This window comes from Hemitrygon akajei, chromosome 30 (assembly GCF_048418815.1).
Source record: "Hemitrygon akajei chromosome 30, sHemAka1.3, whole genome shotgun sequence".
NCBI classification, from domain to species: Eukaryota; Metazoa; Chordata; class Chondrichthyes; order Myliobatiformes; family Dasyatidae; genus Hemitrygon; species Hemitrygon akajei.
The window spans coordinates 30,895,018-30,918,799 of NC_133153.1; the positions used below are offsets into that span (position 1 = coordinate 30,895,018).

The 23,782-nt window shown below is 43.8% G+C and overlaps 1 protein-coding gene across 2 annotated transcripts in view; it reads right to left on the minus strand.

Moving 5' to 3' along the window:
* Positions 1-23,782, minus strand: part of polg (polymerase (DNA directed), gamma) — a 65,908-nt gene that overhangs the window by 23,566 nt on the left and 18,560 nt on the right. For both annotated transcript variants that reach the window (XM_073033242.1, XM_073033241.1), the window contains 10 exons: positions 23,254-23,436; positions 22,502-22,644; positions 17,774-17,906; positions 14,059-14,283; positions 10,377-10,494; positions 8,602-8,688; positions 7,763-7,882; positions 3,996-4,156; positions 2,265-2,318; positions 431-548 (listed from right to left, as the gene is read on the minus strand). In XM_073033242.1, coding sequence (XP_072889343.1) covers positions 431-548; positions 2,265-2,318; positions 3,996-4,156; positions 7,763-7,882; positions 8,602-8,688; positions 10,377-10,494; positions 14,059-14,283; positions 17,774-17,906; positions 22,502-22,644; positions 23,254-23,436 — 1,342 coding nt within the window. The remainder of the gene's footprint in view (positions 1-430; positions 549-2,264; positions 2,319-3,995; positions 4,157-7,762; positions 7,883-8,601; positions 8,689-10,376; positions 10,495-14,058; positions 14,284-17,773; positions 17,907-22,501; positions 22,645-23,253; positions 23,437-23,782) is intronic.

Below are 23,782 nucleotides of genomic sequence, written 5' to 3' on the forward strand. Positions count from 1 at the left end.
GTCAGGCAGCATCTATGGAAATGAATAAACAATCAACGTTTTGGGCCACAACCCTTCTTCAGGACTGGAAAGGAAGGGGGAAAATGCCAGGGGAGGGGAGGAAGTTGAGTAGAAAGCCTTTAACAAATTACAAACTTTGCCTTAATTTGTTATATCTCGCAGTATTTAATCTGCATTGCAATTAGTTGACAGAAGAGAGATAGGAGAAAGTACTGTGCTCTCATTAATACCAATCAACACAAAATCAAGCCATTTCATACTTATATCAAGAGTTTTAGGCAAACTCAGTGAAAGAAAATGTCAAATGCTCAATAAAGATCACTCTGTAGTCTTGCATCAAGCTATTACCTTTCCAATGTGGCATGATAAATCATTTATATTGTTTAAACGAATGACAGTATTCCAAATATTGTGTGTTACTCTCACATACCCGTGCATTGCTGGCCGTGAGCCAGGTTGGTTCGACTGCCCGTCGGGTCACTGTGCCAGCAGTGATCACCTGCGGTAAAATGGCTCCATAAGCAAGTTCTTCTTCAAAAGTTTCATGTCTGCAGTTGTGAAATGCAAAATGATCAGTGCTTTTATAATACCTACTAGCACTAAGAAGTCACAAACTTTTGCTGTGCATAGCGCAAGTCTCCAGTGGTAGGGAGCCTGTCACCTTCTATATTCTACTTCAGGCCTGTTTCTCTGTCCATATTTCTCCCCTTCCTCTGTGGAGTAGACTCAGTACTATACTCGATTCACACCACTTGGAGAGTTAGTTTGTGCACACATGAAAAAAGCTCAAGTAGAACCAGCTCCCTTGTGGAATACACACAGTGTTAATACAAATATTCTAATCAGACAATCATGTAGAAGCAACTCAATGCTTAAAAGCATGCAGACATGATCAAGAGTTTCAGTTGTTGCTCAGACCAAACATCAGTTGGGGAAGAAATGTGATCTAAGTAACTTTGATTGTAAATGATTGTTGGTGTCAGACAGGGTGGTTTGAGTATCTCAGAAACTGCTGATCTCCTGAGACTTCCATGCACAACAGTCTCTAGAGTTTACAGAGAATGATGCACAAAACAAAAAAAAAAGTGCCAACAATTCTGTGGGCCAAAACAGTTTGTTAATGAGAGAGGTCAGAGGAAAATGGCCAGACCAATTCAAGATGACAGGAAGGTGACAGTAACTGTTACAGCAGTGGTGCAGGCTAGCTGGTGGCATAGTGGCATCAGCACCAGACTTCAGAGCAAAGGCTCCCGAGTTCGAATCCAGTCAGCTCCCTTGCATGCTTTCCATCTGTGCTGGCTTGAGCGTCGAGCGAGCAATTCGGCCTCGTAAAAAGAAGAAAGCCTGCTAAAAAAAACACCGTCATGACGGCGTCCCGATGACTCCACTCGGAGTTAAGAAATTCTTCTTCTACAACAGTGGTGTGCAGAAGAGCACAACGCATCGAATCTTGAAAGGGCGACAGTGGCCACTTTATTAGTTGCAGGAGGTTGGTCAGTGACAAAATGAAAAACAGGAATCTGAACAGACTCCAACAGGGAATCAAGATCGTAAAAGGATTGGTGATACGTTGGTGATTGGGCGCCATGGTAGTGCAATGCAATTACAGCTCAGGGCATTCTGAAATTCAGAGTTCAATTCTGGTGCTGGCTATAAGGAGTTTATACATTCTCCCTGTGAAATGTGTGAGTTTCCTCTCACAGTCTAAAGACGAACTGATTCGTAGGTCATTGTAAATCAGGAGTGTCAAACTCATTTTAGGTCACGGGCCGGATTGAGCAAAATGCAGCTTCATGCGGGCCGGATCAGTCGGACGCGTGCGAACGCAGCTTTCGTTGCCCCCGTTTTTTCAGCCTGCTCTCATGTGTCTCAGTCTCTGCTATAACTACAAAGTGTTTCACTTTACAAATTCCGTTTCTTATGAAGAAGACTGCCGAGCAAGACTGCCGAATAAACACTAAAAACCCTGAAAACCTGGTACCTGAATAAACTCAGCATTAGCCATATCATACGCCACAGGCGCTTCGATTACTGGGGCCAGCTTTAATAGTAATTAGATATTATCTCGCGGGCCAAAGATAATTCCACCGCGGGCCGAATTCGGCCCGCGGGCCTTGAGTTTGACATATATGTTGTAAATTGTCCCGTAATTAGGCTCGTGTTAACAGGTGGGTTACAGGGCAGTGTGGCTTTCTGGGCCAAGAGGGTCTATTCCATGTTGATTCTCTAAATAAAATAGAATAGATAAACATCAATATACACACCTGGTGACTGTTCGAGGTAATTCACTTTTCTTTAACATCACAACCATCTGAGAACTGCAGAAGAAAATCAAAAGTTTGCATTACTTCATTGCAAAACGTAGTGCATTTACCGGGATTGAGGACACCTGTAGAAAAGTCCCCATGTCTCAGAAATACCAAAGGCAGTGTTATGATAAGGAAGCAATATCAGGAGCCTAGCTGCAGGCCCTGAGAGTCGGTAATAATGTGAAAACAATCATGAGGTTTGAGTTTGTGTCGACTTGTCAGCTGTCACGCAGAAATAAAATTTCCAACACTGTGGTATGCCACACACTGCTACATTAAGAAGCTCAAGCCATCTCCATGCTCTGCGACAGGAGGCTGCATCAGCTTCTTTAGCCCACAGAGCCGGAGAGAGCAGGCACTGGGATATACTTGGGTTCCTAAAATGCAGGCATTTAGAGATGGCACTCATGTCTCTATAGAAACCTCTTCCTGGCTGAAGAGATACAGGAGCCTGAGGGCACATCCTCAACACTTTAAGAACAGCTTCTTCACCTCTGCTCTCAGCTTTCTGAAAGATCCATGAACCTACATCTTTACCTCCTCCCCCTCCACTTTCCGCAGGGATCAGTCCTTCCTCAATTCCTTTGTCCGTTCGTCTCTCTCTGCTAATCTCTCTCCAGACACTTATCCTGTGAGTGGCCTAAGTACTACACCTGCCCATATGCCTCCTCCCTCAATTCCATTGAGGGCCCCAAACAGTCCTTCCAGTTGAGGCAACGCTTCACCTGCGAATCTGCTGGGTTTGTCTATTGTGTCGGATGCTCCCGATGCAGCCTCCTCTACATTAGCAAGACATGAACTGGGAGACTGCTTTGTCAAGCACCTCTGCACCATCCGCCACAAACGGGAATTCCCCGTGGCCAAACATTTTAATTCTGATTCTCATTCCCGTTCTGACGTGTCATCCCACGGCCTCCTCCTGTGCCAGGATGAGGCCACCTTCAGGTGGAGGAACAACACCTTATATTTTGTGTGGGTACCCTCCAACTTGACGACATTAATATTGATCTCTCCTTCCGGTGAACAAATTTCTCACCCCCCACCCACCCCCTTTCTCTATTCCCCACTCTGTCCTTTCACCTATCTGTCCATTACTTCCCCCGGGTCCTCTCCTCCTTCCCTTTCTCCTACCGTCCACTCTCCTCTCTTATCAGATTCTTTCTTCTCCTGCTTTGACCTTACCCACTCACCTGGCTTCACCTATCACCTTCCAGCCAGCCTCCTTCCCCTCCCCTTCATCTTTTTATTCTAGCATCTTCCCCCTTCCTTCTCAGTCCTTAAGAAGGGTCTCAGCCTCAAACATCAACTGTTTACTCTTTTCCATGGATGTTGCCCGATCTGCTGAGTTCCTCCAGCATTTTGTGTGTGTTGCTCTGGACTTCCACCGTCTGCAGACTACCTCGTGTTTGTGATTTACCTCATTATTTTTGCTCGCTTTTGCACTACTGATGTAGTTTTTACATATTATAATTCATAGCATATTTTATGTATTCCACTGCTCTGTTGCATCAAAACAACAAACTTCATGACATGTGTGTGATAATAAACCTAATTCTGATTCTGCAGTTTTCTAACCACCTTTTCTAGAGCCATTCTGTCTGTAGCATGCGTGTATAACACACACACACACACAAACACATGGAATCAATGACTTAAACAAAACAGAATATAGAAAATGACCATTACCTAATTCTTTTCTGGGCGTTCCGCCAGAAGGAGATCATCTTGTTGATTTCCAGTGCCCTGGTTGCATTTGTTGCATTGGAGCTTGCCCGCAAGGTACCATCTTCCATCTTAGAGAGAAAATCCTTTGCAAAGGGGCTCCCGACATTGTTATGGTTCCCATCCTGAAATGGATAGAAAGAAGGTGGTGCAATTTTTTCTTCCCAGTTTCTGCACGGTTTTGAATCCCGCTACTGAAAGCAGCAAAACCTCTTAGGTCACGGACGTGTGCGGCAGAGGTCCCAGCTCTGTCAGCATTTCCCAGGAGCAGCAGTCTCAAAGGCAGCTCAAGATCTAAAACTGCAGAGTAGCTTAGACGCATGTTGTCACCTCCAAACGCAGAATGGGCGATCACTTTGCAAGGTACCTACATTCTTTTCTCCACTATGACCCTGAGGACACTCCCTCCTCACATTATCACCATCAGGGAAGAGGTACTGGAGTCTGAGGACAAAGACTCAATGTTTTAGGAGCAGTTTCTTCCCATCCACCATCAAATTTCTGAATAGACAATGAACTTGGGAGCGCTACCTCACTATATTTTGCAGTATTGTACAAAAGTCTTACATGGCCTGGAGTTTTATATAGATTTAGTTTCAGACGATGTCTTATGCATTCGTGTATCAGTAGAAAAGAGCAAATGTTAGATTTCCAAATATTCATATAGTGAGAGGGACAAAGAGAGAAAAAAGGGGAAAACATAATAATAATATTTATTATTATGTTATTAATAATTATGATTTGTGTTTTTTTTTCTCCTTTTTTTCTCCCTCTGTCCCTCTCACTATAACTCCTTGCCCATCCTCTGAGCTCCCCCCTTTCTTTCTCCCTAGGCCTCCTGTCCCATGATCCTCTCTCTTCTCCAGCCTCGTATCCCTTTTGCCAATCAACTTTCCAGCTCTTAGCTCCATCCCTCCCCCTCCTGTCTTCTCCTATCATTTTGGATCTCCTCCTCCCCACTACTTTCAAATCTGTTACTATCTCTTCTTTCAGTTAGTCCTCACGAAGGGTCTTGGCCTGAAACGTCGACTGTACATCTTCCTATAGAGGCTGCCTGGCCTGCTGCATTCACCAGCATTTTTTGTGTGTGATATTAAGTAATAGACGACTTTTCAAAAAAAATTTGATTCCTTTGTAGGTACAAATAGCCAGTGCAAGATTAAACAAAGATAACAAACAGGTGCTATCAATGACATAATGACTTTAATGAACTAAACTGATTAACTGAACCAGAACGGCAAGACTGGGCATAGCAACAAGACACAAGGTGTATCCTCAGCAGAAATTTCATGGCAGACAGGAATTTCAAGATGTGCTGTCCAAGCTCGTTTGAAGAAGCACAAAGAAATGGGCAAGATCGAGGACCAGAATCAGAGGTCAACCACAGAAATGGATTGCAGCACACAAGAGATACATCAAACCGATGACCCTTCTAAGTCGGAAGAAATCCAGCACCATTACCAGCTCCGAACAGACAGAAAGCACTGGAACCCACTACAGTCTGGAGAAGTACTGTCAGAAGTGGTCCTCATGGAAGAGTTGCTCCCAAAAAGGGCATTATTCTAAAGTGGAAACAAAGCCAAGAGACTCGTCTAAGCACAAAAACACGACGACTGGATTGCTGAACAACAGCAGCAAGCGCTGAGGACTGATGAGTCAAAATTTGAAATGTTATGCTCAAACAGGAGGCAGATAGTCTTTAGAAGAGCTAAAGAGCACTATATGGGTGAGTGTCTGCAGCCAGCAATGAAGCAAGGTTGAGGTTCCCTGCAGGTTTGGGGCTGCATTAGTGTTGCGGTCAGAATTAATGAAATCCACAATGCAGAGAAGTACAAGCAGATTGTCATCCATCGAGCAATACCATCAGGGAGGTGTCTGATCAGTCCCATCTTCATTCTGCAGCAGTGCAATGACATCAAACATATGGCAAAGATCACAAAGAACTACCTTCAGCAAAATGAAGAACAAGGAGTCCTGCAACACAGGGCAGGCCTCCATAGAGCCCTGACCTCAACATCACTGAGGCTATCTGGGATTACCTGGAGAGACAGAAGCAGACGAGACAGCCAAAGTCAGCAGAAGAACTGTGGCAAGTTCTCCAAGATGCTTGAACAACCTACCAGTCGATCTTCTTATAGAACTGAGGCTGGCTGGGATTACCTGGAGGGACAGAAGCAAGAGAGACAGCCAAAGACTGCAGAAGAACTGCGCAAATTCTCCAAGAGGCTTGGAACAACCTACTAGCTGAGTATCCTATAAAAATGCGCAACAACGTACCCAAGAAAAGTGATGCAATTTTAAAGGCAAAGGGTGGTCATACCAAATATTGGTTGGATTTAGTTTTTTTACTGTTTACTGCTCTTTACAGTATTGTTCTTGACTACTTAGATGGAATGTTTGGTGTTACTCCTCCAAACGGAGAGTGGCCTCATTGTGGCAAGAGGCCATGGACTAACATGTAACGGAATGGGAATTTAAATGGTTGGGCACTGGGAAATCCTGCTTTCTGTGGATGGAGCGAAGGTGCCCATAAAGCAGTTCCCCCAGGTTGGAACTCTGCCATGGATGGTCCCAAAGCCCGGCTGCGAAAGGAGAAGGGTTGCCATGAAGCTAGCAACCCCATCTTGTAAAAGCCCAGAGCTACAGAAATGCAAACAGATGCTCCAAAGACCTCATCCCTGGATGAGGAAGGATCTCCACCTTGAAGATATGAAGTCATGTAGTGAAAGCAGAAGCCACAAGGCCGAACAACAGTCAGCCCAGGACAAAGGACTCTGGCGAGCTGCTGTTGGTGGCCTAGAACTCAGTAAGAGGTGATGGACTCAAGGAAGAGGGGTCTCACCAAAGAAGAGGAGGCTGCACTGGGAGCACTGGATACAGTAGATGTCCCAAAAATATTCGCAGGTGAAGTGTTGCCTTACCTGGAAGGGCTGTTTGGAGTCTTGAATAGAGATGAGGGCAGCTGTAGCACTTCTGAGACTTGAAGAGATAAGTGCCAGGAGGGAGATTGGTGGGGAGGAATGAACGGATGAGGGAACTTTGGAGGGAGTGATCCCTGCAGAAAGTGGAGAGCGGAGTGGGGGAGAATAAATCTTGAGCTTGAGCAGGTTAAAAGGTTGGCACATCGTCGACAAAAGGGCCTGTACTGTGCTGTAATGTTCTACATTGGATAGATTGCAGTTTGAGCAGGAGATAAGCTGAGGTAAGGGCAGAGATGGGTGGCATTCTGGAGGTAGGCACAGGCGGGCTTTGTGATGATCTACAGATAGTCTTAAGCTCACCTCCCTCTTCTGACTGCGTCCCAGCAACCCCACTTTAGACCTATCAGCGGTGTTTGTGTTACCCTCTGCCTCCTCCTCTACAGAATCCCCACAACCTCCTTCCTCCTTCAACCCCACTCGTCCACCAATATAAGGCCATTGCGATGAAATGCCAGTTTTGTTTCTCCCGACACAGATGCAGCCTGACCTGCAGGGTATTCCCAGCGATCATTACCTTCACTCCATTGTTTGTTTAGCCTCTGAGCTGCCTCAGGATGTTTTGCCACGGCAAACACCAAACACTGCTGGGGTTTCCACATTTCTCACTTGTTCCTTCAATGATGATGAATGGGCCATTGCATTTGGTATTAGGGGGGTGCCTTCACACATGGGATCGTGACAAGAATCTGTTGGCATAGTGACTTGGACAAGGCAAGATGACAGACAGTCTGGGAAAAAGAAATAACAAACCTTGTGCGGAAGTTTGAAGAACCAGCATCCAGGAACATTGACCTCTGGGTAAGGGCCGTTGCCATGGTGATACAAAGGGCTGCTATCCTCAAGAATTGGTTGTGGATTTTCATTCTGATTCTGAAAAGAAAGCAAATAGCATCCAGCATGGATGAGATACAGCGCAGAATAAGCCTTTCCAGCCCTTTGAGCGGCATCACCCAGCAACCTCCCCAGTTTAACCCTAGCCAGATCATAGGACAATTTACAATGGCCAATCAATGTACCGTAGGAGAAAACCGGAGGACCAGGGAAAACTCATACATTCCACAGGGAGGACGTACAAACTCCTTAGAGATGACGCCGGAACCGAACTCTGAACTCCAATGTCCCGAGCTGTAATAGTGTCGCACTAATCACTACGCAATCATGACCCCAACTTTAACAACTTACAGTGCAGAAAGAGAACCTGAACATCATGTGACTTGTAAACAGTGGCAGGCAGTGTTATAAGTCTGCAGGGGAGATATCTTAATATAAACAGTGTGACAACACCTAAAGTTTACTGCAAATCAAAAGGAGGTAAAGATGAGAGGTGAACAGATAGACAAACACCAGAGTAGAACGAGGGCTGAATAATAGTCTCGCAATATCCACTTGTAATATCCAAGAGAAGGAATCCTACTTTCAGCCAGGAGAACAGATACAGCTTTTTGTTTGGAACCTCTGCATCAGGCAATGGCAGCCTACAGACTTTTTTTTACCCTTTCTAAACACCTCTCAGAATAAGAGATCAAGGGGTAAGCATATATAAATATTTTTTTTTAAACTTGAAGACAGAAACAGTTTCTGGGCTTCACCTGCTTAAAATTCTTCTTCTCGCTCTCTCTACCAGAGCCATGGCCGTCGGCTTCGTGATCCGTCTCCAAGCAGCTCAGCTCCTCCACCTGGTGGCAACAGATAGACTCGTCAACAACAATCCCTTGGAAGCTGCAGCCTGCAGCGATCTCAGAGGCAACTTCTGCTTCCTCGTAGGGAATTGCCCGCCACTAAGGGATACTTCTCCCTTTAGAACCTGGCCTAAGTTGTCATTCTTCAAGTGCAAGGTCACACAGAGTCATAGAAACAGGCCCTTTGGCCCATAATGGTGCTGAACTGTTATTCCCCCTAGTCCCATTGACCTCCATACCCCTCCCATCTACTTATCCAAACTTCGCTTAAATGTTGCTATCAAACCCGCATCCACCACTTCCGCTGGCAGCTTGTTTCACACTTGCACCACCCTCTGAGCAAAGACATTCCCCTTCACGATCCTCTTAAACATTTCACCTTTCACCGTTAACCACAGACTTCTAGTTCTATAGTCTCACCTGACCTCAATGGAAAAAAAGCTTGCTTGCACTTACCCTATCTATAGCCCTCAAAATTTGTGTACCTGATGGTGTTGTTGTCCTTTTGGAGTACAGAGGCAATCGGATCTGAATCCCTTTCACCCCTTCGTTCACCGTCTCCTGCTCTAGTAGTTCCTCCATTTTAAAACGTTTACTTTCTTAACCACCTATGCCCTTGCCTCTCCATAACCATGTAACTCTCTCAGATTTGTACTTCTCCAATTCTGGCCTGTTGTGCATCTCTCTTTTAATCATTTCACCACAGACATATTTTAGAATACCCTAGCCCTGGCCTTTAGCCCCTTAAAGTTTATTTCTTCAACTAGCTGTTGGGCCATTTGTTGCAGAATGTCCAACATGCTGGGCCCCTCATCTAAGAAAGGATGTGTTGGCATTGGAGAGGATTCCAGAGGAACGATCTCAGGAATGAAAGGGTTAAAGTATGAGGAGGATTTTGAGACTCTTGGCCTGTACTTGCTGGAGTTTAGAAAAATGAGGGGGCGGGGGATCTCATTGAAATCTATTGAATACTGAAAGGCCTATATAGAGCAGATGTGGAGAAGATGTTTCCGAGAGTGGACAAATCTAGGACCAGAAGGCACCAGCCGAGAATAGAAGGACGTCCCTTTAGAACAGAAAAGAGGAGGCATTTCCTTAGCCTGAGGGTGGTGGACCTGTGGAATTCATTGCCACAGACAGCTGTGGAAGCCAAGTTATTGGGAATATTTAAAGCAGAGGTTGACAGGTTTTTAATTAGTAAGAGTGTCAAAGGTTACGGGGAGAAGGCAAGAGAGTGGGGTTGGGGGGGATAATACATCAGCCCTGATGGAATGGTTTAATACTGCTCCCAGGTATTATGGTCTTACAGTATCTTGTAGCAATTTTTTGACTCACATTTCAGCTTCCCTGGGCTTTCCCATTACCTACAAACAATGTCGGCTATTTGAAATGCCCCATGAGTATCAAATGAGTAAAACTCCAGCCAGATGCTTGATACCAACAACAACAATGCAGCTCACTCACTCCCTTAAACATTCACTCCCCCCGTGGCTAAGGAACCATACTGCAATACACACCATCTGCAAAAGGTAATTTAAAATTGTTCTAAGATTACATCAAGGGGGCCTCATCTTTCACCAGGAAGAAGAACAGCAGGTGCAAAGAACACCACAACTAGCAATTTCCCTTTCAAATTACACATTCTCAACTTGGAACATCACCAGCTGGTCCTTGGTCATTCTTACCCTTTCCCAAATAGAGTCTTCTATCAACATGAACTCATCACTGAGTGAAGTCTCCAGGGCTTCTGTAGCTCCTTCCTCTTTCTTCTTGCTGTATTCTCTGTACAACTTCTCAACAGCTCTAACAAACAAAAGGCAAAAAAAATTACGATCAAAAAATATCTTGTCATGGCTGAATATATGAAGTAAATCTGTTAATTTCTGGAAAGCGTACCAAATTATTAATTGTCATGAGATTGAAGTCTTGGCTCAGATCCTACAACTATGCAGAGAAATATGGGTAAGTTTATAGGATGGATATAAAAAGAGACACAGTACGGTGCAAAAGTCTTAGATAAATATATACACCCTAGCTATCTATCGCTAGAGTGCCTAAGACGTTTGCATGGTACTGTATTTGTCAACAAGGAGCAGAGAGTGAGTTTGTAAATCTGGTGGCAGCAATACTGTTGGAAATAGTGACGGTGGAGTGCCACAGGAGGGGTGTGAGAAGGGTGGGGGGGGGGGGGGGGGGGTTGCAGTACAAGAAGCGCCAGGGGTGATTTGGTAGCATGGGTGCAGACACACCCAGCCCTGAGACACCAGGCAAGGTCATTTGATTCCAAACAATTGGTCTATTGATCTTTATTGAATGTCTCTCTGGTGCTTCCCGCTCCCTCCCCCTTTCCCAACCACAATTCCCCCTCCCCACTTTCAGTCCACAATAGAGACTCATATCAGAATCGGGTTTACCATCATTCACATCATGAAATTTGTGGGGGGTTTTTGCAACAGTACAGTGCAATACATAAAATTACTACAGCAGTGTACAAAAGCTTTAGGCATCCCATCTATATATATGTGCCTATGACTTTTGCACAGTACTGTAAATTTACAAATATTGTAACTACAAATTCATGGAGTTAAATAGCTTAGAAATTGGCCATTTAGTCAACCAAGCACCAGCCATTTTACACTAATCCGACATTCATCCCAGTATTTTTTATTCTCCTCACATTCTCTTCAACTCCCACCAGCTCTCCTCCCAGAACCTACCACTCACCTGCATGCAAACTCCACACAGACGGCACCAGAGGTCAGGACTGAACCCAGAACTCCAGCCAAGACAGGCACAGTCAGGTGTATTGGTGAAAAAGTGAGTATTTGGAAGGCAGCTAATCCAAGTTACAGCTTTCAAACAATTTCAGTCATTGAGAAATTTTCTCTTTAGGTAAATTGCAATGAGTGCTAGCTGGAGTTAGTACGGCCATTGGGAGGAATAGCCCAGATACACTTTGGTTTTTCCTCGCTCAAACCTTTAGAGCAGTGGCTTTGCACGTAATAGAGATTAGAATAGGCTGGTTTGGACTCTGACCATCCTGAGTGTGTGTTTTTCTTCCTTGATGGCTAAAATCACACTGGTAATACTATTGGGTCACCACAATAATGCAGTAAATGCACACACAATCTCTGCAAATGGAACCCAAAAATATCTAGTTTAAAAGAGCAACACACACAAAATGCAGTCAGGCAGCATCTATGGAGAGGAATAAAGTGTTGACGACTTGGGCTGAGACCTTTCATTAGGACTGAGAAAGAAGTGGGGAGGAGCCAGAATAAGTGGTTGGGGGAGAGGGGAGGAGTACAAGCTGACCATCGATAGGTGAGACCAGGCAAGGAAGAAGGTCGGTGGGAGGGGGACGGAGAGGATGAAGTAAGAATATGAGGTGCTGCCCTTCCAACCTGAGCGTGGCCTCATCGTGACAGTAGAGGAGTCCATGAACTAACATGTTGGAAAGGGAATGTGAAGCCAATTGAATTAGAATCAGGATTATCGCTGACATATGGTGTAAAGTTGGTGGTTTTGTGGCAGCAGTTCAGTGCAAGACATAATCTATAAATTACAATACGAAATACAGTGGATTCCAGTTAATAGGGCCAATCGCTTATTTGGGACAACTCTTTAAGAACAAAAACTAATGAAGAAGATACCCAGGATTCCCTTTGATAATTTGGAACACCATGCTGCTTAATTGGGACAGGAGACTGCTGTCAAAAGGTTTCTATGCAGCAACAGTTGCGTGCACTTGTGTGGCTGTTAAAGGCACTACACCGTGCTTAGAGTGAACAGTTTTGGAATGGTGTCAGCTGCACATGCTTGAGTAATGTTAAAGCACAATCAAAAGGACATGGCAACAGACAGTGGATGAATTCATCCGTCGATAACTATTAGGAACTAACTGAGGCCCTCCACTGGTTGGGGTCGACCATGGATGTTATGTCCCAGCTGTCTACGGGATACACAAACCAGTATGCAAGACAGGACAGTGCAATAAGGAGAGCAAGCTGTTGCCCGTGAAGCTGGCTCCACCTCTCCACCCAGCTGATGAATCCATCAGAGGCCAATACAGTTTGGCATCAGCGGCGTTTCAGGAGTTGCCAGACAATGTTGAACTCAACGTAGGACTGCCTTAGAGACTCCAGCTCCAGATTTTTCCTTGGGATTCACTCCCAAAGCCTTCCCCATGAGTGTGTATAGCTGCAAGGCAGCAGAGCTTTGACATCAAAGTGTTCCTTCTCCTATACGAGCTGCCAACAATGGCCAACGAGCCCCATCTGCCCAAAGTGACTAGTTTTAAGGTGCTAGTAACCTGCCTTTGCCCCTTCTCCTGTCAATAGAAACAGCTCTACCAGGCTTAGAGCTGGTAGCTAAGTCACATATGAAGGCCAGGGGCTAGACTTGACTGTCAGAGTCGCATGCCTTTAGGAGCATCCAATATGTAGTAGGAGCACATCACCATTGCCATCCCCGGCAGTAACAACCTTAAAGAACCAAGGAACCAATGTATTAGGAACTAGTACACTGTTTTATAGTACTATAGTAATATTGGTATTTCTAATGTATTCTGTATTTCACTTACATACATAATTTGTTACTCAGTTAAATGATCTGGTCTTTTTTATATCTTTTTAAACTATTTCCATGAAACTTTGGCTAATTGGGGCAGCCGCTTAATTGGGTCAAACTGTACTGGTTCCAATGAGCCCAAATTAACAGGAATCCACTGTGTATATTAATAAAAATAAGTAGTGCAAAAGAGGGAGTTAAAATAGTGAGGTGGTGTTCACAGGTTCATTGTCTGTTCAGAAATCTGATGGCAGAGGGGAAGAAGCTGTTCCTGAAATGTTGAGTGTGTGTTTCAAGCTCCTGTACCTGCCCTCTGATGGTAGTAACGAGAAGAGGGCACATCCTGGGTGGTAGGGGATCTTAATGATGGATGCTGCATTTTAAAGGCATCGCCTTTTGAAGACGTTCTCGATAGTGGAGAGGCTAGTGCCCGTGATGGAGCTGGCTGAGTTGACAACCCACTGCACACTTCAGAAAAAATTGCAGAGGGTTCAGTGAAATGCAAAATCCCACCTTTTGTGGCAGGTGGAGCAAAAGTGCTCAACGAAGTGATGCCCCAATCTACGTTGGGTCTCACTGATGTAGAGGAGACCGCACCAGAGCACCAGATGCAATAGGTGACCCTGATGGATGGCTTTGGCCCAAATCATGACGGTTTATTCCCCCTCCATGGATACTGCCTGACCTGTCGAGTTCCTCCAGCAACTTGTGTGTTGCTCTAGATCTGGAGAACCTCTTGTGTTTATGATTTAATATTTCTCCTGTCAGATAAGAATGCATAAGTAAAAGTGTACTTACTGGTACGGACAGGAAGATTCATTCGTGTCTTCTGAGTAAGGTGGTAGGTTGTCCTTTCTTCCAGGTACCAGATAACCCCACCCGTGTTTTTCTGCATAGTGCAGTGGGAAGCCGTCCCAAGTCAAGCGCATCAGCTTTGGAGTGACCCTCATCTGCAGGCTTATGAGGCTGGGTCCTGGCAACCACTGTGCGTCATTCCACTTAAGGCACATCTTCCGATACCATCTGCGACCAGAGCAAGAAAATGGTGTTAGAAGTGTTACAGGTCTCTGTAAGCAATTTATTAATCCACTTCATTTAAGCTTAACCATTGCTGACTTCACACTTTGGATTAATGGAGCCCAAATCAATATTTTTAAACAGTAACACAAGTGATCCTGAAGATGAAGGAAAACTTGAGCAACACACGCACACACACAAAGTGCTGGAGGAGTGCACCAGGACAGGCAGCCTCTACGGAGACTGCTCCAGGCTGAGACCCTTCATCGGGACATTAAAGTTAAATAGTCTAACAGTCCCTTATGCACAGCTGTAACCTTAGAGATGAGGATTTTAAAGATTAGCTTTATTTATCACATTTACACCAAAACACAGAGTGAAATGTGTTGGTTTGCATACTACAAATACAGTTTGAGGTTGTGCTAGGGGCAACATGCAAGTGCCCCAATGATTTTGGTGTCAACATAGCATGTCCACAGCTTACTAACCCTAACCATACGTCTTTGGAATGTGGGAGGAAATTGGGACAGCTGGAGGAAACCCACATGGTCATGGCGGAAATCGTTCAAACTCCTTTACAGACAGCAAAGGGAATTGAACCCGAGTTGCTGCTACTGTAAAACACTACACTAACCGTTTTGCCGCCACACTGCCCTCTTCACCATTCTCCTAGGCACTGAGTATTTCACCCTTCTGTGTACTGGTCTGCTTCAGACGACAACCAATGGTGGAGCTATGTAGGACTTTAGCTACACCTGATTTCTAGAGACACGTACTTCCAGCAGACATCAGTTCCTGCACAGGAACAGGAATCCTGTAAAGGTTTGGACCTCACAAACCCAATTATGATGGGTTAGATGAAAGCTTTAAACTCAAAGAGGTATCAATAACAGATATGAAGGGGCTGAACCATGGCAAATAGATATAGAACATCCATTCAGTGACCATTTTATTAGACACCTAACAAAATGGCCACTGAGTATACGTTCGTGATCTTCTGCAGCTGTAACCCATCCACTTCAAGGTTCAATGTATTGTGCGTTCAGAGATCCTCTTCTGCACTGCACTGATGTAAAGCGTGGTTATTTGAGTTACTGTCACCGTCCTGTCAACTTGAACTAATCTAGCCATTCTCCTCTGGCCGCTCTCATTAACAGGGCATTTTCGTCCACAGAGCTGCCATTCACTTGATCTTTATTTTGATTTTCACACCACTCTCTGTGCAAAAATCCCAGGAGATCAGCAGTTTCTGAGATACTCAAGCCACCCCATCTGACACCAACAAGCACTCCACGGTCAAAGACATTTAGATCACATTTCTTGCCCATTCTAATGTTTGGTCTGAACAACAACTGAACCTCTCGACCAGGTTTGTATGCTTTTCTGCACTGAGTTGCTGCCACATGATGGCTGATTAGATGTTTGCTTAATGAACAAGTATACAGGTGTACCAAATAAAGTGGCACTGAGTGTATAACAGTACAGCACCGTACAACCCCTTTGGCCCATGATGTTGTGCTGACCTACAGAAGCACAATCAATCTAACCCCTCTTTCCACTTATTTATTACTTCCATGTACCTATCTAAGAGTCTCTTAAACATCCCTATTACATCTGTCTCTACCACTACCTCTGGCAGGGCGTTCCAGGCATTTGTCACTATCTGTGGAAAAATCCTATCTCTGAAATCTGCCCTAAATTTTCCTCCATTCATCTCAAACAAATATCCTCTGGTATTGGCTTTGCTGCCTTGGGAAAAAGGTGCTGGCTGCCCGCTCTATCTATGTCTCTCATAATGTTATACATCTCTATCAAATCACCTCTCATTAAAAGCCTAGCCCACTCAACCTTTCCTCATAAGACGAGTTCTCCAATTCAGGAAACATCCTGGTAAACCTCCTCTGCACCCTCTGAAGCTTCAGAGATTCCCAAAGTGGAGTCCACCCACCCCTTGCTTAAAGGTATTGGTCCAGGGCATAAATAGAGATTGGGAACCTCTGTTCCACATCCATCCTATAATGAGGTGACCAGAAACTAACACAATATTTTAAGATAAAATCTACAAGAAATGAAGATCTGGAGATGAATAGAAAATAAGAATCAGAAAGGCCAATGGAATATTGAATCAGAATCAGAATCAGGTTTAATATCACCGGCACAGGTCATGAAATTTGTTAACTTTGTGGCAGCAATGCACTGCAGTATATGATAATAAGAGAGAAAAAAAACTGAATTCCAGTAAATATATAAATAAAATTGTTAAATTAGTGCAAAAAGTAGAAATGAAAAGTAGTGAGGTAGTGTTCATAAGTTCAATATCCATTCAGAAATCGGATGGCAGAGGGGAAGAAGCTGTTCCTGAATTGTTGACTGTGTGCCTTCAGGCTTCTGTACCTCCTTCCTAAAGAACATTGGCCTTTATCTCTGATAGATTTGAGTACAGTGAAATAGAAGCAAGCCAGCTATACAAAGCCCTGGTCAAATCAGAGTTCAGGCACAGAATACTATTCACGACAGCACGTTTTAAGAAGAATATACTGGATGATCTCCAGAATTTCACAAAGCTGTGAGGTGTTCTCTGGATCTGATTGAAGTTTTCAGGACAGTAGTTATAGCTGATGATCTCCCTGCTCTTTGTACAGAGAATTACAAGGAAGATGCCGTGGCTTGAGCACTGGAGTTATAGGGAAAGGTTGAATAGGTTTGGATTTTATTCCCTGGAGTGAAGGAGAAAGAGCCAAGATTTGATAGAGGTATATAAACTTATGGGGGGTATATAGGGAAAAGCAAGCACACGTCTTCCGCTGAGGTTGGATGAGTCTAGAATTGAGGGTTATAGGTCAAGGGTAAAAGATGAAATATTTAATAGTTGCATGCCATCTTGGACAATGTCTCCCATCCACTCCATAATGTACTGGTTAGGCACAGGAGTACATTCAGCCAGAGACTCATTCCACCGAGATGTAACACTGAGTGTCATAGGAAGTCATTCCTACCTGTGGCCATCAAACTTTACAACTCCTCCCTCGGAGCGTCAGACACCCTGAGTCAATAGGCTGGTCCTGGACTTATTTCCACTTGGCATGACTAACTTATTATTATTTAATTATTTATGGTTTTATATTGCTATATTTCTTCACTACTCTTGGTTCCCAATTTCCCTCGGGATCAATAAATTATGTCTGTCTGTCTGTCTAAGGGTAACCTGAGGGGGAAATTCTTCACTCAAAGTGTGGTTTGAGTGTGGAACAAGCTTTCAGCAGAAGTGGTGGATGCTGGTTTGATTGCAAGAAAAGTTTGGATAGGCACGTGGATGGGAGGTCTATGGTCTGTGGGCAGGTCAATGGATTAGGCAGAATAATAGTTTGACACAGACTAGTTGGGCTGAGGGGCCCAAGTCTGCACTATAGTGCTCTATGACTCTCTGACTCTTTGTAGTTTATTAATCTTATGAAGGCATTCAACATAAATAGATTTTTTAGATCAGCCAACTAACCCAGGATGGCCTGGTAGGTGCTGTCTCCTTTTTGGAAGCAGACTGACAGACTGTTGTAGATTATTTAGGAGGGCTGTATTTGTAGCGACCTTCATCTCCTCTTCTTCTTCTGGAGGTGGTCCTGGGTCTTGACCTGCAAGAACATAATTGGCAATGTCACAAGAAGCCAGAATAGATGTTTAGATATGGCAAATTGGGACAAGAGACCGGATGTTTCATGAAGACACAACAACAAAATGTAATAGGTGCCCTTGAATAGCTTCTTCCAACTCCTTCATCAATGAACTGATGTCAGTGATGCCGATGGAACACGTGACAAGAAATTTCCACACATATCTTATACACTGCAATAATGATCGGACGATTTACTCCAGTGATATTTGCACGAAGGGTAAATGTTCGGAAGGACACTGGAGAAAGACATCCACTGATCTTCCCCTTCTCTTCTCCTCATCTGCCCATCATGTCCCTCTTGCACCCCTCCTCCTTCCCTTTCTCCCATGGTTCACTGTCCTCTCCTATCAGATTCCTTCCTTTCAGTCCTTTACCTCTTTCACCTATCACTTTCCAGCTTCTTACATCATCCCCCCCTCACCTGGTCTTAACCATCACCTGCCAGCTTGTAATTCTCCTTCCTTCCTTCCACTTTCTTATACTAAGGCATTGTACAAGGCATTGGTAAGGCCGAATTTGGAGTATTGTGTACTGTTCTGGTCACCAAATTATAGGAAAGATCTCAACAAAATAGAGAGAGTACAGAGAAGATTTACTAGAATGCTACCTGGGTTTCAGCACCTAAGTTACAGGGAAAGGTTGAACAAGTTAGGCCTTTATTCTTTGGAGCATAGAAGGTTGAGGGGGGACTTGATAGAGGTATTTAAAATTATGAGGGGGATAGATAGAGTTGATGTGGATAGGTTTTTTCCATTGGGAGTAGGGGAGATTCAAACAAGAGGACATGAGTTGAGAGTTAGGGGGCAAAAGTTTAAGGGTTTCTTTACTCAGAGAGTGGTAGCTGTGTGGAATGAGCTTCCAGTAGAAGTGGTAGAGGCAGGTTCGATATTGTCATTTAAAGTAAAATTGGATAGGTATATGGACAGGAAAGGAATGGAGGGTTATGGGCTGAGTGTGGGTCAGTGGGACTAGGTGAGAGTAAGCGTTCGGCATGGACTAGAAGGGCTGAGATGGCCTGTTTCCGTGCTGTAATTGTTATATGTTATATGATAAGCAACATACACAAAGTGCTGGAGAAACTCAGCAGGTCAGGCAGCATCAATGCAAATGAATAGATAGTTGAGTTTTGGTCCTGAAGAAGGGTCTCGGCCTGAAACATCGACTGTTTGTCTTCTTCCATGGATGCTGCCTGACCTGCCGAGTTCCTCTAGCATTTTCTGTGGGGGGTAGTTCACCATCGTATTTTTATGCAAGTCACCAATTTAAACTGTAACCCACCAACAGGTCAGACATTTCAGGTGAAAGTGCTCAGTTAAGATTTGGAAGAGAATGACCCTATAGATGAATAAATGGAGGCACAGATTGAAAAGAGTTAAATAACTTGTATATGCAACTGGATCATTCCATAATTCAACTAAGCAATGTGGTCCCAACTAAACATTGGGTCCCAGAGAACTCCAGGTAAACATCATACAAAGTGGGTAACTATGCTAAATCTTTTTTATTATATTCAGTGTTAAACATTTTATTGCACATATACTTAAGGTGACTGAAAACTAGATCCTCAACCTTTGAACCAGCTCACCACCATTATTTCATCAGGAAGACAACATTGGTTACATTTTTAATGTCTTTCCAGTGCAAATACATCCAGGGAGTTTAGCTTTCTGATTTTTATGATTCTGGGTTGCTATGGCAGATCTTCATCTCAATAGTGAGGACAGAGGATTGAAGAAAACTGGGCAGAGTGGGATACTCGGTAGGACTGGGAGGAAATTTCCTTCCTGGAATGCTTCAAAAGCACTATAGGTCTATGAAAACAAAAACTTCACATCATCTTAAAAAGCAGCAAGTCTGATCAATCATTCTAGTTAACCCTTCCAACACCGTCTATCTATAAACCCCATCATGGCACTGTAGATACACTACTGGGCAAAAGTCTTAAGAACATATCTACAGCTAGGGTGCCTAAAACTTTTGTACTTGTGCTTGTGGAGTGGAGAGAGAGTTTGTAAATCTGGCAGGAGTAAAGGATTTTGGAAATGGCAGGGGTGGTGGTGCGAATACAGACACATCCAGCCCTTAGACACCAGGCAAGGTCATTTGATTACAATTGGTTTATTGATCATTATAGAATGTCTCTCTGGTGTTTCCTGCTCCTTCCCCCTTTTCTCAACCATGATTCCCCTCTCCCTTCCCCCTTCCCACTCTCAGTCCACAATAGAGACCCATATCAGAATCAGGTTTATCATCAATCACAAGTCATGAAATCATTTTATATTATATAAAGTGTATAATATAAACATAATAAAATATTTATATTATACTATATATATCTAAGTCATCTGCACAGTACTGTACTCTAAACCACATTTTATAATTCTACTTACATTGCAAATACATGCTGGCATTTATTTATGCACATATTATTTCATGTCCATCCTTTAACCTCTAACATTATTTGCTTTTTTGCATACAGTATAAAATTCTTTAGTTTTTTTTTTAATATTCTTTGTTCTGTATAACTGTTGAATGTTGTTCTTGTTGCAATGTCATGCCCTGACCAACACACCACAGTAAATTCCTAATACATCTAAAGATATGCAGCGAATAAAGTTGATTCTTGATCCTTTCTGCTTTGAAGTGGGGTTCAGGAATTGACCTGTGTGTAGCCAACTACAAAATAATGCACCAGTTGTAACATCATTTAGTTCCCCTCCAACCACTACTAAATGTGACAATGAATCCATTAATAGCATCACAGGGGCATTATTTCTTGCAGTATCAATTAATCTGAGAGGACAGGCTCATTTCACTTGATGGTTTCAAAGCACAGAAAGCTCATGTACCATGACTAAATGAAATAAAAAGAAATTTGCAGCCTCCTCTAGATTGGTGGAACCTGATATAAACTGGGGACCTACTTTGTCCAGCACCTCCACTTCATACACCAAGAGCCGAATTTCTCAGTGGCCAACAATTTTAATTCCTATCCCCATTCCCATTCCAACGTGACAAGGTGGAGGAGCAACACCTCATATGTCTAGGTAGCCTCTAACCTGATGGCATGAACATCAATTTCTTCTCCCACCCCTTCCCTCTTGTCCTCGTCCCCTTCTCACCTCTTACCCTCTTCTCCTCTCCTGCTTATCACCTCCCCCGGTGCCCCTCCTTCTCTTTCTCCCATGGTCTACTCTCTTCTCCAATTAGATTCCTTCTTCGGCCCTTTACCTTTCCCATCCATCTATCACCTTCCTTCCCCTCCCCTCAGCTTTTCATTCTGGCATCTTCCCCTTCCTTTCCAATCCTGAAGAAGGGTCTCGGCCCAAAATGTCAACTGTTTATTCATTTCCATAGATGCTGCCTGACCTGCTGAGTTCCTCCAGCATCTTGTGTACGTTGCTCTGGATTTACAGCATCTGCAGAATCCCTTTTGTTAATGGAAAGTAGGCATGCACAGTTCATCTTCAGAACGTCAGGCTCTAACTGTGCTGCTGAGCTTGGTGCTGGACACCCTGTGCTTCAAAATCTACATCAATGCCCTGAATGAGATCCCCAAGGACAAGGCATCTAAGATGGTTGGTGATTAAAAAGCCTGGTGGGGAGGAGGACAGTGAGTGGGCTCCATGGTGACTCAACAATGCGCAGCATGGCCGACACAACAGTTAGGGCTGCTGTCTCACAGCTCGAGGAACCAGGTTCGATCCTGACCACTAGTGCTCCCTGCGTGAGGTCTGCAAGTTTTGCAAGCGACAACACGTTCCTGCTGGATATTCCAGCTTTACGCACTTCCCAGAGTGTGCTGGATAGTGTAGATTACAGCTTAGTATAGGATCAAGGTCTCTCTGGGGGGGCTTTTGCTGTTGCTTGAATGGTGGGGGGGGGGGGGGTTGTGAGTCGGGGGGGAAATGGGGGTTGCTGCTTTGGCTGCTGATTGTGCTAGGGGGCAGCGCTTCGATGTTTCTATCATTCACTCTACGGGGTTTCTTGTTTCGTGGATGTCCGTGAAGAGTACAAATTTCAGGCTGTATACTATATGCGCTCTCTGATATTAAAATGAACCCTTGAACATTTTGTGTAAATTTACATCAAGATCAGCACATCACGAGGTGAACTGACTTCAATGCTGCACTGTTCCACATTCTTAATCAGAGGACAGCATCTCAAAATAGCTGACTGGCCACTCAAGACTAAGCTCATACATTTCTTCACCCAGAAAGCAGAGATTCCTTGGAATTCTTCACCTAACTTGGCATGAAGACTCAGGCACTGAGTATATTCAACAGAGAACAATAGATACTTGGAACTGAAGGAAATCAAAGGATATGAAGTTTGTGCAGAAATGAGGCACTGATGGTGTCTTGTAATGTTTTTGAATAGCAGAGCAGGGGCAAGGGGCTGAATAGCTTGCTTCTATTGCTCATGTTCTTAACCTCATTGAAGTCTACTCTGCATTCAAAATAGACCCACTGCACAGAATTCCTGTTTAATAGCTTTGCTAAAGGAGAAAGTAAACAACGTTAATGAACAGAACCACATCCAAATCTTTCTAACCTTCCTCAAGCTCCACCGTTGAAACACAATCTTTACCCTCAGCGCTGCAAACTAATGCCTTTTTTTTCCTCTTCGTGTTCTTCTTCTGTTTAAACTCCTGGATGTCCCATTCAAGGTCCCACAGCCAAGGATCATCTTTGTACCTGGGTAAAGAAATATTGTACAGTGACAAATACATACCACACCTCTCGGGCATACAATCACAGGAGTAGATGATTCCCAACTGTGTCATCGTGAGCCCCAATTTTGACTTTAGCATGAAATTCTCTTTTTTGAATCAGTGAGTACATATCCTTTTTGAACATTTGCCAAACCACAGATATTTCAGAATTTGCTGCTTTGAGAGCAGATTTTAGTAACTAATAAATACAGTTGCATTGAGTTTTGATTGTTATAGCTGTGGATTAAAAATCCTCTTTACATCTTAAAGCACTTCACACAACAAATGCTGGTAATAGAATGAAATTTGGCTGCAAAGCATTAATCTCTGTACTTCAAAACTTAGAAGGGACTGTCCGGCTGCAGTGTCTCAGGAGGGTTGACCATAATATAGGGGAGCTCCTTTCTTGGAACTACTTCTGAAAGTACCTCAGGACCTTTGATTTACTGTGATGGACAGAGGAGCCTTGGTCCAAGATTGCTCAGGAATAGCAGAGCCTTTAAAAAAAAAACCCTCTAAGCACCTGAGCCCCACAAATTCCAGATTTATGTAGGTGTAGAAAGCTAGAAATCAAATTTAAAAGGTACCTCACCTTTCACCTTCCAATAAATGACAGGCATCGTTAGCCAGGTTCATGAGGGATTGCTTCATCTCCCACTGCAGTTCCTCGTACGTCCCCTGCGCCTCATCCTGGTAACGCTTCCAGTTGTGGTTCACAGGAAGGTAGCACTGGCCCATTTCCAGCATGCCAGCGAAGGTCACTGGGTGTGGGCACCTCAGCAGGAGGAAACAAGCACAGTTAGTCTCCTGAGTTCCCGATCCACCGCAAAGGAATATAGGCATGTCAGGAATAGTTATTACTCTCCAACCATCAGCCTCCTGAACCGACATGGATAATTTCACGCATATCAATTCTGAGCTGATCCCACAGCTCACTTTCAAGGACTCTACAATTCTGTGTGTGTGTGTGTGTGTGTGTAAATAAAATATATTATAAAAATAAAAACATATTATAAAATATATATAGTACAAATATATATCTTTGTATATCTTTATTTATTTGTACTATTTATCCTTTTTTGCACATTGGTTGTCAGTCTTTGTTTATGTATAGTTTTACA